We start from the raw sequence: 12,198 nt of genomic DNA on the forward strand, positions 1-12,198 counted from the left end.
TTGTTTTTCCGAGCTTTGACGGAAAGACCCGAAATGATGCAATTGAGCAGCGATGTTGAACCACCTAGTTACTTGTCGCGAGTGTTCGAATCGTATTATGATTTTTTTTTAAATCTCGGGTTGAATTTTAGATAAATATATTTTTTTTCACTAAAAAAAAATAAATAAATAAAATAACGAATTTATTTACGGTCAATAAATATATTTCCTATAATAAACAAGGTTTCAAGATATATAACATGTTAAATGCATTCAGTTCGACAATACATTACAAAACTAAAATGTCAAAAATCATGGGTATACTAGCTCGATATGACTGTTCTGTATACAATAACAGATAAAAGGAAGCGCTAAACGTACATGTACTTTCTCCCAACCCATGAAAACATATTTGATAGAACATGGATATCAACTAGATGATAAAAGTGAAATCTGTACCAAATGCAGAATTAATGCCAAGTCTATAGAACAGTGTGCGCCAAAAGATAATTTTACCAGTAGACCTAGTATACCACTTTCTTTTGTGTCTGCTGGAAAATCACATAAAATGCGTAATTTGTAATGCAAGATAAGGTATCATGGTAGTACCAAGTGAGTCAAGAACAGATGTTTTCATAGATTCCCAAGTACATGTACTTATATCCGTTGAATGCAAATGATGTCAAAAGCATGTACTTGGGAAAAACTAAGTCGAATCGTAACAATAACGATTTGAAATAAAGGTTTGAAAATATAGTAATTAAAGAATGAATTGAAATTTTTAAAGCTTGAGGTTATGAACAACGACGCTTAACGCCGGCATATTTCATGAAGCGCGTCAGCGCTTCATGATAAATATGCCTGCGTGAAGCGTTGTAGTTAATATACCTCATTAATCGTCAATAATTCAATTCATTTCTTATATTAACATTATTGTTTTGATGACTTGCCATACATTCACGCCATTCAGCAATCATTTTTGAAGCAAAACAGTGTGCACTATATGTTTTGATATCAAGTGCGGTATATATTATGACGTAACAAGAGGCCCAAGGGCCTTGAATCGCTGTTCTGATAAATTGTACAATCTATCACTTCCATTAGACGATCCAACTTTATTAGTATCATAAGACCCAAAATGCATCATCTTATAAAGTTCGATAATATTTAGCCATTTAAGACTGAAGATATTATAATATAATTTCAAAATACCATAAGTAGGTCACAGTGACCTACCTTTTCAATGAAATTTTCTGAGGACTCAAGATACATTTATTGACAAAGACTGATGATTCTAATTAAATAAGTACTTGAGATATTCAAAAGTAGGTCATCGTGACCTACTTCTTGTTGGACATTCAATGAAACCCTAAGATGCTTTGACTGACAAAGTTTGACGATTCCGAGCCAATAAGTACCAGATATAATTAAATATAGCCATACATGTCAAAAGTAGGTCACAGTGACCTACTTTTTGTTCGACGTTCTCCAAAAACCCAAGGTGCCTAAACTGAGAAAGATTGATAATTCTAAGCTAATATGTACCTGAGATATTCTGCAGTAGGTCAATGTGAACTACTTTTTAATCGACATTCTCCGAAAACCCAGATGCCTTAACTGAAAAAGTTTGATGATTCTTAGCCAATAAGTGCCTGAGATACTTAAATATAGCCATCAAATGTCAAAAGTAGGTCATTGTGACCTACTTTTTGGTCGACAATCTAAGAAAACCCAAGATGCAACAACTGACAAAGTTTGATGATTTTTGGTAAATAATTACCAGAGATATTTAATTATAGCAACAAAATGTCAAAAGTAGGTCACCATGACCTACTTTTTGGTCGCCACTCTCCAAAAACACAAGATGCATCAACTCAAAAGGTTTGATGATTCTAAGCCAATAAATACCGGAGATACTTAAATAAAGCCATAAAATGTCAAAAGTAGGTCACCCTGATCTACTATTTTGTCAATACTATTCGAAAACCAAATATGCATCGACTCACAAAGTTTGATGATTCTAAGTTAATTAAAACCTAAGATACATAATATAGCTATAAAATGTCGAAAGTAGGTCATCGTGACCTACATTTTGGTCGAAATTTTTCAAGACCAAAGATGCATCTCACCAAGTCTGATGATTGTAGGTCTAAGGGTCATCATAATATGTGTTTTAAACAGTTTTAAGGTCCCAAGATGCATCAAAGTACAAGATTTGATGATTCTAAACCTCCCATTGTCTGAAATAATGGGTTTTAATGTTTTTAAAAGGATTAGTCTTAAAGTTCAAAAAGTAGGGCAAGGTGACATACTTTTAAGTTGACAGTGCTCGAGGACCCAAGATGCATCAACTGACAAAGTTTTATGATCGTAGGCCTTAAAGTGTTCAAAATATGCCTTCAAATCAATTTGAAAACAAATCCCCGCAAAATTTTAAAAAATAGGTCATCGTGACTTACTTTTGAGTTACCATGATGTGAAGTCGTAAGATCCATCAACTTGCAAAATTTGATGATCCTAGTCCTTATAGTAAGCAAAATATACACATTTTTATTAATTGAAAATTGAGGTCAACTTTGAAGTGACCTTGAGACCATGCCCTTTGCCCCTGGGTAATCCCTCTTGCAAATTTTAATCTTCGACATATCCTGATCCTTGTATGTAAGTTTGGTGAAAATCTGCCTGGTGGTTATGGAGAAGATTTTTAGCAACCAGTGCTTTGGGTTTTTGTTTTCCCGATTTTCTCCCCTTGTTTAAGGGACCCAACCCTTATTTTAGTAAAACTGGTAGCCTTGGGCCAAGGATACCCTGTGACAAATTTGGTACTGATTGGTCAAGGGGTTCTTGAGTTATGGCCTATTTTCTAAAAAGTATATGCACACCGCAAACCACACAAATGGCCATAACATTAGTTCTTTGAGCTTTTGGCTCAGAAGAGCTAACGATCTATAGAAATATCCATGCTTATTCGTGGTACATATGTTATATGTAGTTCATTAGAAAATGAACTGCATTTTATTTTGTAAAGAATCATAGGGGAAATTTATTGAAAATGTAAATATTGTTATTTGGACAGAGCTCTACAAAGTTTAAATGCTTAGGTAAATATTACGACTATGAAATTTCGATATGCCTACAGAGTTATAAAACCCCTTTGGGACATGACTCGCCTAATCCCCCCAGATTCTTTCATCTTGGTATTCATAAAAACATTTTTCAATAAAAAAAATTCTTTAATAAACTAAAGTTTACATGTACTATTGTAACTATAATGAACAATTGTACCGGATTGATTTTAATTTGTTTTTACTACAGTAAACCAAAGTTTTAGTTTTCTTAGTAAAGAATATCAATGTTAAAAGTTTTGTCTGCTATAAATCAATTTTTCTTTATTGTGGTAAATTAAAGTTCCAAAGTTTTCACTATAGTTCATGTTTATCAAAGCTCTTACATTGATGCTATAGTTAAGTAAAGTATTAAACTTTAGTTTAATACTGTAGTATTTTTTGTTTGGGGTTATCAAGTCTGAAAGTGACTGTACAGGTATTTGATTATACACTGTACTAGTAACTTTAACGCAACAACTTGAGAATAACACAGGTCGTATTACATGTACACATAATGGAAGAATAATCTTGCTTAAATAACGAACATTGCTTTGGTAAAATCATTTACAAAGAAAAATACAATGACCTCATGACACAATTTAAGGTATAAAAAAATATCGAATCCTTCTACAGTTCATTAACATACTAAAATAATTGAGTACACACTACGTAAATGCATGGTTATTTGCATTCTGATATTTCTTGAAATGTGACTTTCCTCTGCCCTTTTCCTCGAATTTCTCTCTATCTTTGGGTTCTTGTAAAGAAAGGATAAATTCATTAGAATCTTTGGCACCAGAATTCCGACAACAATATTAAAATGTGTAAAATTCTAGAGCTTTGATTAACTTTTCAAAACAAGTCACATATAAGTATCCAATCCTAAAAACAAAATTATTGCTATTCGATAATTACTAGGTTAGTGATATACACAATCATGTAGTTATAGGTTTTACGAGTAATACTCCTAATTCGTAGCATCCTTTCTGTATATCAGTAGTTCCAGAATTATGATAACAATATTAAAATATTAAAGTGTGTAAAAATTCTGGAAGTTGTGATTACCTTCTCAATACAAGTAGCAAATCCTACAAAAAGTACTGTTTCCTCGATGATAAGTAGTTTAGCGATATGTACACATTCATGTAGCCATAGGTTTTACGATTAATACACCTAATTTGTAGCATCCTTTCTGTATATCAGTAGTTCCAGAATTACGATAACAATATTACTATATTAAAGTGTGTAAAATTCTGGAGATTTGATTAACTTCTCAATATACAAGTCACATATAAGTATCCAATCCTACAAACAAAATTCTTGCTATTCAATAATGACTAGTTTAGTGATTTACACATTCATGTAGTCATACGCTCTATAAATAATACTCTCAATTTGCTTCATTATTGCTTTCAATCTTCAATACTTCTGTTTTAATATCTTACAAATCAGACATTATTGCCATTTTATTTCATGCTGTTTTTCCATTTTAATCCTTTCAATAATAGCATCATCAGTTTCCTTTCTTATAACGTCCGTTTCTTAATTTTATTAAGTTTATCCAAGTACGTCTTTAGAGTGAAAGTTTTCCAACTTTGGCAAATATCTGCCATCAATGACCAGGTGTCTTCAAATTCTGTCTGAGGGGTGGAGGCTGAGTTCACGTCAATTGTTCTGAATTGACCCAATTCTTTCGATATCATCTCCCACTGTTTCTTTTTGTGTTGAATGCTCCACTCTCCATTTTCTTTTCTTGGTTTGGGAATAGCGGAACAAATGTGTCAATCTTTGAGATCAATGAGAGAATTTGTTGATGCTTTTACTTAATTATAAACAAAGGTAGGAAGAACCTCCATCTCCAGTATATCTCTGATTCCTTGAATTAGACCCATCGTTTGTTGCCAATCGAAGTTTAGATTGATTGACTGTTCCTATTAACGTCCCTTTAAAGAATTTTTCACTCATATGGAGACATATGGAAGCAAACATGCTCCACATTATAAATTAACCTTATCTTCTTAATATGCAGAGCGACTGAGAACATATGTGCACTTTCACTACAGTTTGTACATCATCACAAGAGCGTCATCCTCAGTCCAAAGTCCTGGGCCATGAATTTCACGATTTTGATTACGTGCTCAATACTTATTAAAATTACAATAACTGTTTGACTGCTTGATATCCAAAAGTACATAATCAGATTTAAAAAGTGAGAGTTCTAGCTTAATTCCCAAGTTCCGAAGGGGAAGGGACAGGGACCATAAAATTAATAATTTTGAACCTCTTCTTGTATTAAATCTACATGCCAAATTTTAGATTGGTTCAGCAAGGTAGAGGAAGCTGAAAATATTCAAAACTTTAAAACCGATGCATGATTGACGACGAAGGACTAAAGATATTTAGCAATAGTTAACATAAGGAAATCTTTTGAGCCAAAAAAAAAAAAAAAAAAAAATGAATGATTATAAAATAATAATAAAAATAAAAATAATGATAAACGAATAAACAACCTGTATTTTAGGTGAAGATTTTCTTCTGAAAATTTCAAAATTGTCCAGCTTTTTATTTATTTTTTTTATGTACCCACGAATTTCCCATACCGCAAAAAGAAGGCAACGCTTCGAAAACCTCACATTTATCTTTAAATTTCAACAGCATTCTTGGATGGCCAATTCTCATGCCTACTTCGGTGTATATTGCAAAATATCAATGATGTCAATGAGAAATTCGCTGAGATAAGCATTGAAGTTGCATACATGTATTTACTGAAGATTTTCACTGTAGGTCTTATGCATTGTTCATTGCACCTGTGTTCTCTGGCTTCATAACTGCTTTTTTAATATCTTTTACATCTAACTTGACTTCTTGCATATCTGACATGAGAGTCTTTAACATTTCGTGATGTTCCAGGCAAAGCTTTTGTATAATAGATTCTTCATCTTCCCTTTTCAAGGTCAGCATTTCAATATCCTTAAGTTCAGCAAAGTACTTCTTTCCAGTGAAGGCTTCCAATCTTTGACAGATATCTGACATCAATGACCAGGTATCTTCGAAATCCTTCTGAGGGGTGGAAGCTGAGCTCACGTGTGCCGCCAATCTATTTCGTATAAACCTTATTCTTTCGATATCATCACCCACTGACACCTCACCTGCTGCAGGCTCTTCTCCCCATTTTCCTTTTGTTGGTTTGGGGATCGTTGAACAAATGTTTCTTATCATTTTGTATGTAAAGGAAATATCGAATTCTTTATATCCAGTATTTTTTGCTGTTTTCAAAAGACCTTCTTGATCTGGATTCAACTTTAAATTCTTCCTTTCTTTGTTTGATAATGAATTCACCTTGTTTTCAATATCAGAGGGAGGGACTTCTGACTTTAGAATATCTCTGTAGGCCTGATTTAAGACATCGTTCGTTGCCATTCCAAGTTTGGCAAATCTGGATCGACCTTCTAGATCTTGTCCAGAAGCTGTGGAAGTTCCAGGATTACTCTGGTTTGTCTGAAAAAAACAATTTAGATAAAAATACTAAACTTCTTTTTAGAAATATATAAAATAACACAGAAATTTAAATGGTAAATGAAATCTTAAATATATTTTTCTTGGACATTAATATCCTAAAATGGATATAAGATGACTCAGTATTTAATGAATATATTAAATATGAATGTTGCTATGATCCAAATGTCATATCATTATTCAATATAAAATTATCAGAAATGATAAATTGGATTACATTTGCCAAATATATGTTTTCTGTATTGATGCATTTCAGAAGAATTACCTGTTCCCAATATTTTGTTATATCTTCTTTAATGATACGATGTTTTTTGCTTGCTGGACAAGATGGACACAGAAAAATGTCTTTGATGAACTTTGATTCACTAATGACAGCGCTTTCTTTGCTGTCACAAAAACCAGTAGATTTGCACTTGAAGGCAACCTGGAAATCCGAGTTTTTCTGGAATGTGTTGGAGAGATTGTGTAATATACGCTCAATGTTTTCTCTAATCTGGTGACAGGTTAAAACATCAACTTCTCCCTCCACAACAAACACCTGGACCTGAATTTCTGTTTGAGTCATTCCAAGCATGATGTTATGGTGCTGGTCATGAAACATGAAAATAGCTGCAGTCTGGTAAATGCATCCTCTTTCTTCATCTGTAAAAATCTCCCAATTAGGAATCTGCATGCATGTAGCTACAAGGCGATGGAAAATTTCCACAGGAAGAACATCAAACGTGTAGCAAAGGATGGAGGAGGCAGGGTATGATGAGAAGCAGTCCACTGGAAATTGCATCTTGTTCATACACGGGACATACCATGTTTTTTCGCTCATTTTAGCTAAGAGTCCTAACTTCTCCATGTACATCATGATGTCCTCTTTGTGTTCAAGGTAACCATTGTTGTTCATTCTCCATATAGCAGATAGCAGTGCTTCATCTAATTCTCCAGTTTCATTGAATTTGTCCCATTCTGAGGCAAAATTAAATAAATCTTCTTGTGCATGGTTTTTATCTGTTATGACATTTCTAAAGGCATCTGCAAACCACTGAACATCGAGGATAATAACTTTATTGAGGAATTGTTGATTGAAGTGCATAAGTTCTCTGATGTCGTGGAAGAACTGCAGCATGGCATCCATATCTTCAATAGTATGGAGCTTTATTCCCTCTGGCAATGTTTCATTAAAAGACTGAAGTTCAACCCTACTCAAAATTTTGCGAATTTTCTTTTCCTGAAAGAATGTTTCAAACATAGCCCATGACTGTGGAAGCTCTTCACCCCAGTGATCAAGCTTGCATACAACATCAGCAATGGACATCTTTAGTTTTTCAAGGCTTTCATTCTCATGGAATCCGACCGCAAATCGCCGTTTCACATCGATATGTTTTTGCAAAGACTTCTTCTTCATGTCAAGAGTCTTCCATACTTCTCGGAAAAACAATTCTTTTTCCTAACGAAAAAAAAAATTGCTTATTTTATTTTTTGGTAAAAAATTAGTCATAGTAAAATAATGTTCATAATCATACAATGATTGTTAATATTTGTTCCCCCAGAGTTTTTGAAACACATGTATACCTGATATTATTACCGTAAAAATACTTTTTTCCACAGGATCATAATTCTGCGAAATCTCATTTTCTGATTAATCCGCGAGTAGAAAATTATGGAGATTTCTTAGACTGTCACTTCATGCCTTACATTTATAAGGATGCTTGGACAACCTTTCCGCGAAAAATCTGTGACCATGTACATAGCGTTAATAATACCACGTGAAAAATGTACTTCTACAGTATATTAAATATACATGTATACAAATCAGAAAAACCATGACAAAGTAATATATTTGAGTACATAATAAATAGCAGTATTTAAAAATGATACCTTTTCTGTTTTGTTCTCACAATGTGTACCAACCAGGATGACAGGAGCCTTATCACTGCCATATTGATGAATGGACTTCATCCAAAATTCTAGATAATCTGAAAAACAAAGAAACATTTACCTGTAAAAGTTTTCTTTAATATAGATTGCAGGAAATGGCAGACGTAGATGAGTAACTCTATATGTCAAAGCTATTTACAATTCAGGGCATAATATATCAAATTTATTGCCTTTGAAAAGCTTCACAGAAGGACATTCAAACAAAATAGGAGATAATTCTCATTTAGGATAAAAGTTTCTTAGGTCTAAAGTTTCAAAATTCAATGGGGCAGATAGGTTCTGAAAATGGAAAACTTACTTATTTCCTTTTTAATATGGCAATTTCATTTGTCAATACAATAAATTTTGATCTGATGCAGTGGTGCTTGAAAACGATTTGGGCCATACATGTAATAAATGATAAGCTACCTCTGTGTGTCCATCCCCCATAAACAGAACCTTCCTGACAACACACTTCTTCTCCAACCTTGTCATCAAACTTCCTCTCCATATTCAGCACCAGAATGAAGAACGCCCGAGGACTCAGAAAAATCTGGTGTGAGGCATAATATGAACACTGTCCTGCAAAGTCAGTCATGGATATTTTTTTATCTGGATCTTCTGAAATATCTTCTGCACCTATCTGTAAATTTCCAAAAATTTCTGGAACATGACGAAAATCTTTTCTTTCATTCATAACTTCTGGTACTTTTTCTGGTGATGTGGCCCCCTGTGGTTCATGGGATGAGGTAGGGTTAATGTCGGTATCATCTTGTGATATTTGTCCACTGCTTGATGCTTCAGTCGTACTGCCCTCATCATCTTCTGGTTCCATCTTTTCCTGTGTTTCCTCATCATCGGCTGCATTTTTTGCATGAGATTCAGAAACACTCTGGTGCAACTCTATTTTATCAAGTTTAAGTTTGAAGCGTTGTTGTTGGCTTGAAGAATTTGCTGTAAATAAAAATGCATACACATTTAAGTTGATTTAAAACCGTCTCACTTTGCTGTCCCTATACTTTATGCAAATAGACATTTATTCTACTTTATATAAATCTACAACTCAAGAAATGAAAGAAAAAGTGAGCTAGCTCACATACCCCACGCTCCCCCATAACTTGACGGTGAAACACATTTAATGAAAGGCACAGTGCACTTTAAATACATAGTATAGATTACAAAGGGCAATAATTGCAAAAAATCTTCACATCAAAATGACTTGCATATGAGGACATTTAAATGTGAATGAAGTTTCTAGATAAATTATGGAATCAAAATTTCTTGACAATATACAAATCCACACATTAATTTGAAGTGGTGGGGGGGGGGGGCATGAGAAATTTTCTTGAATAATAGGCAAAACTCTTTGGGATAATATAATGGAATATGTCCTAAATATCAGCATAGGTTGACAAAACTATGTAAAACAGTTTAAGAGGAGTGGTGCTAACAAACTGTTCATCTCTATATTCAAAATATGGCAAAAAAATCTAAGTTCAAAAGTGGAAATTCTCGGGAAAATAAAGGAATCGGAATTTCCTGGTAATATGCACATCCACATATTGTGTCCTAAATACCTGCAAAGTTTGACGAAATTCTGTGCAGCGGTTTATGAGGAGTTGCGCTGACAAACTGTTCATCTCTATATTCAAGCTATGGCCAAATGCCTAAGTTAAAAGTGCGGAAATTCCCAGAAAAAATAATGGAATTGGAATTTCCTGGTAATATGCACATCTACACATTGTGTCCTAAATACCTGCAAAGTTTGACAAAATTCTGTGCAGCGGTTTATGAGGAGTTGTGCTGACAAACTGTTCATCTCTATATTCAAGGTATGGCCAAATGCCTAAGTTAAAATTGCGGAAATTCCCGGAAAAAATAATGGAATTGGAATTTCCTGGTAATATGCATATCTACACATTGTGTCCTAAATACCTGCAAAGTTTGACAAAATTCTGTGCAGCGGTTTATGAGGAGTTGCGCTGACAAACTGTTCATCTCTATATTCAAAATATGGCAAAAAAATCTAAGTTGAAAGTGCGGAAATTCCCGGAAAAATAACGGAATCGGAATTTCCTGGTACATGTAATATGCACATCAACACATTGTGTCCTAAATACCTGCAAAGATTGACGAAATTCTGTGCAGCGGTTTATGAGGAGTTGCGCTGACAAACTGTTCATCTCTATATTCAAGGTATGGCCAAATGCCTAAGTTAAAAGTGCGGAAATTCCCGGAAAAAATAATGGAATCGGAATTTCCTGGTAATATGCACATCTACACATTGTATCCTAAATACCTGCAAAATTTGACGAAATTCTGTGCAGCGGTTTATGAGGAGTTGCGCTGACAAACTGTTCATCTCTATATTCAAGGTATGGCCAAATGCCTAAGTTAAAAGTGCGGAAATTCCCGGAAAAAATTATGAAATCGGAATTTCCTGGTAATGTGCACATCTACACAATGTGTCCTAAATACCTGCAAAGTTTGACGAAATTCTGTGCAGCGGTTTATGAGGAGTTGCGCTGACAAACTGTTCATCTCTATATTCAAGGTATGACTAAATGTCTAAGTTAAAAGTGCGGAAATTCCCGGAAAAAATAATGGAATCGGAATTTCCTGGTAATGTGCACATCTACATATTGTGTCCTAAATACCTGCAAAGTTTGACAAAATTCTGTGCGGCGGTTTATGAGGAGTTGCGCTGACAAACTGTTCATCTCTATATTCAAGGTATGGCCAAAGGCCTAAGTTAAAAGTGCGGAAATTTCCGGAAAAAATAATGGAATCGGAATTTCCTGGTATTATGCACATCTACACAATGTGTCCTAAATACCTGCAAAGTTTGACGAAATTCTGTGCAGCGGTTTATGAGGAGTTGCGCTGACAAAAAAAGAGGACTGACTGACTAACGGACTTACTGACTGACTGACTGACGGACCAGTCAGAAACATTATACATGTACCTCCCGCAACTAGTTGCGTGGGGTATAATAAAATCTAGAGGTACTGAGAGTATTGAGCTCACAAAATGATATCCACAGGTTCCATATGAGAAAAATGGTGAAGTCTGTTTTACTATTGAACAAGAGGCCCACGGGCCTTATAGGTCACCTGAGCATTATGCAACAACTTTCCAGTTACAGTGTATTGAATTTGATTCAATATTATGTTTTAAGCCAGATGCTATATGACATTCACAATTTTGAAAGAGCACCATTGATCATCATAACAATAAACTTAGCAGTCGCTTAGCTTAGTTACTGAATACCCATATGCAGGGTAGAGGAATAAAAATGCACTCCAACTAATCAGTAATATTCATCAATAATCAGTAGTGCCCCTAACACTCTGACATAAATCTCTGACCCCAGGTTGCACAAATTTTTAAAAGGCACCCTTAAAATTGCCTATCAAAAAGTAAAGAAATGTTTTATAAATACAAAGGACCAGATTTCAAACAATTAATTCATTTCCAGTATATAAGTAGAGCCCCTCCCCCACCCCTGACAATTGGGCCTTGAAATTCACAATTCTGCAAGATTAGGGCCCTTGCTAATCAAAACTATATAGTAGTTCATCTGCTTCATACCCAGAGACAGAGAAGAAAATTTTCAAAGATTTAATGTATTTTCACTATATAATCAATAGAGCCCCACCCTAACACCAGAACCCCTGACCCTGGGGCC

At 34.4% G+C, this 12,198-nt stretch overlaps 1 protein-coding gene across 1 annotated transcript; it reads right to left on the reverse strand.

Annotated features, from left to right (window-relative positions):
• Window positions 1-4,567: 4,567 nt before the first annotated feature.
• On the reverse strand, window positions 4,568-9,464 carry LOC134230171 (uncharacterized; the record flags this gene model as incomplete). The annotated part of the gene is made up of 4 exons (XM_062711945.1): window positions 4,568-6,584; window positions 6,868-8,040; window positions 8,472-8,569; window positions 8,940-9,464. Coding segments are annotated over 4 exons (2,507 nt in total), but the record flags the coding sequence as incomplete, so codon positions are not given.
• Between the last annotated feature and the right edge of the window lie 2,734 nt (window positions 9,465-12,198).

This window comes from Saccostrea cucullata, unplaced genomic scaffold, assembly GCF_032062105.1.
Source record: "Saccostrea cucullata isolate Sc308-1 unplaced genomic scaffold, CSIRO_AGI_Scuc_v1 ctg8987, whole genome shotgun sequence".
Classification (NCBI taxonomy): domain Eukaryota; kingdom Metazoa; phylum Mollusca; class Bivalvia; order Ostreida; family Ostreidae; genus Saccostrea; species Saccostrea cuccullata.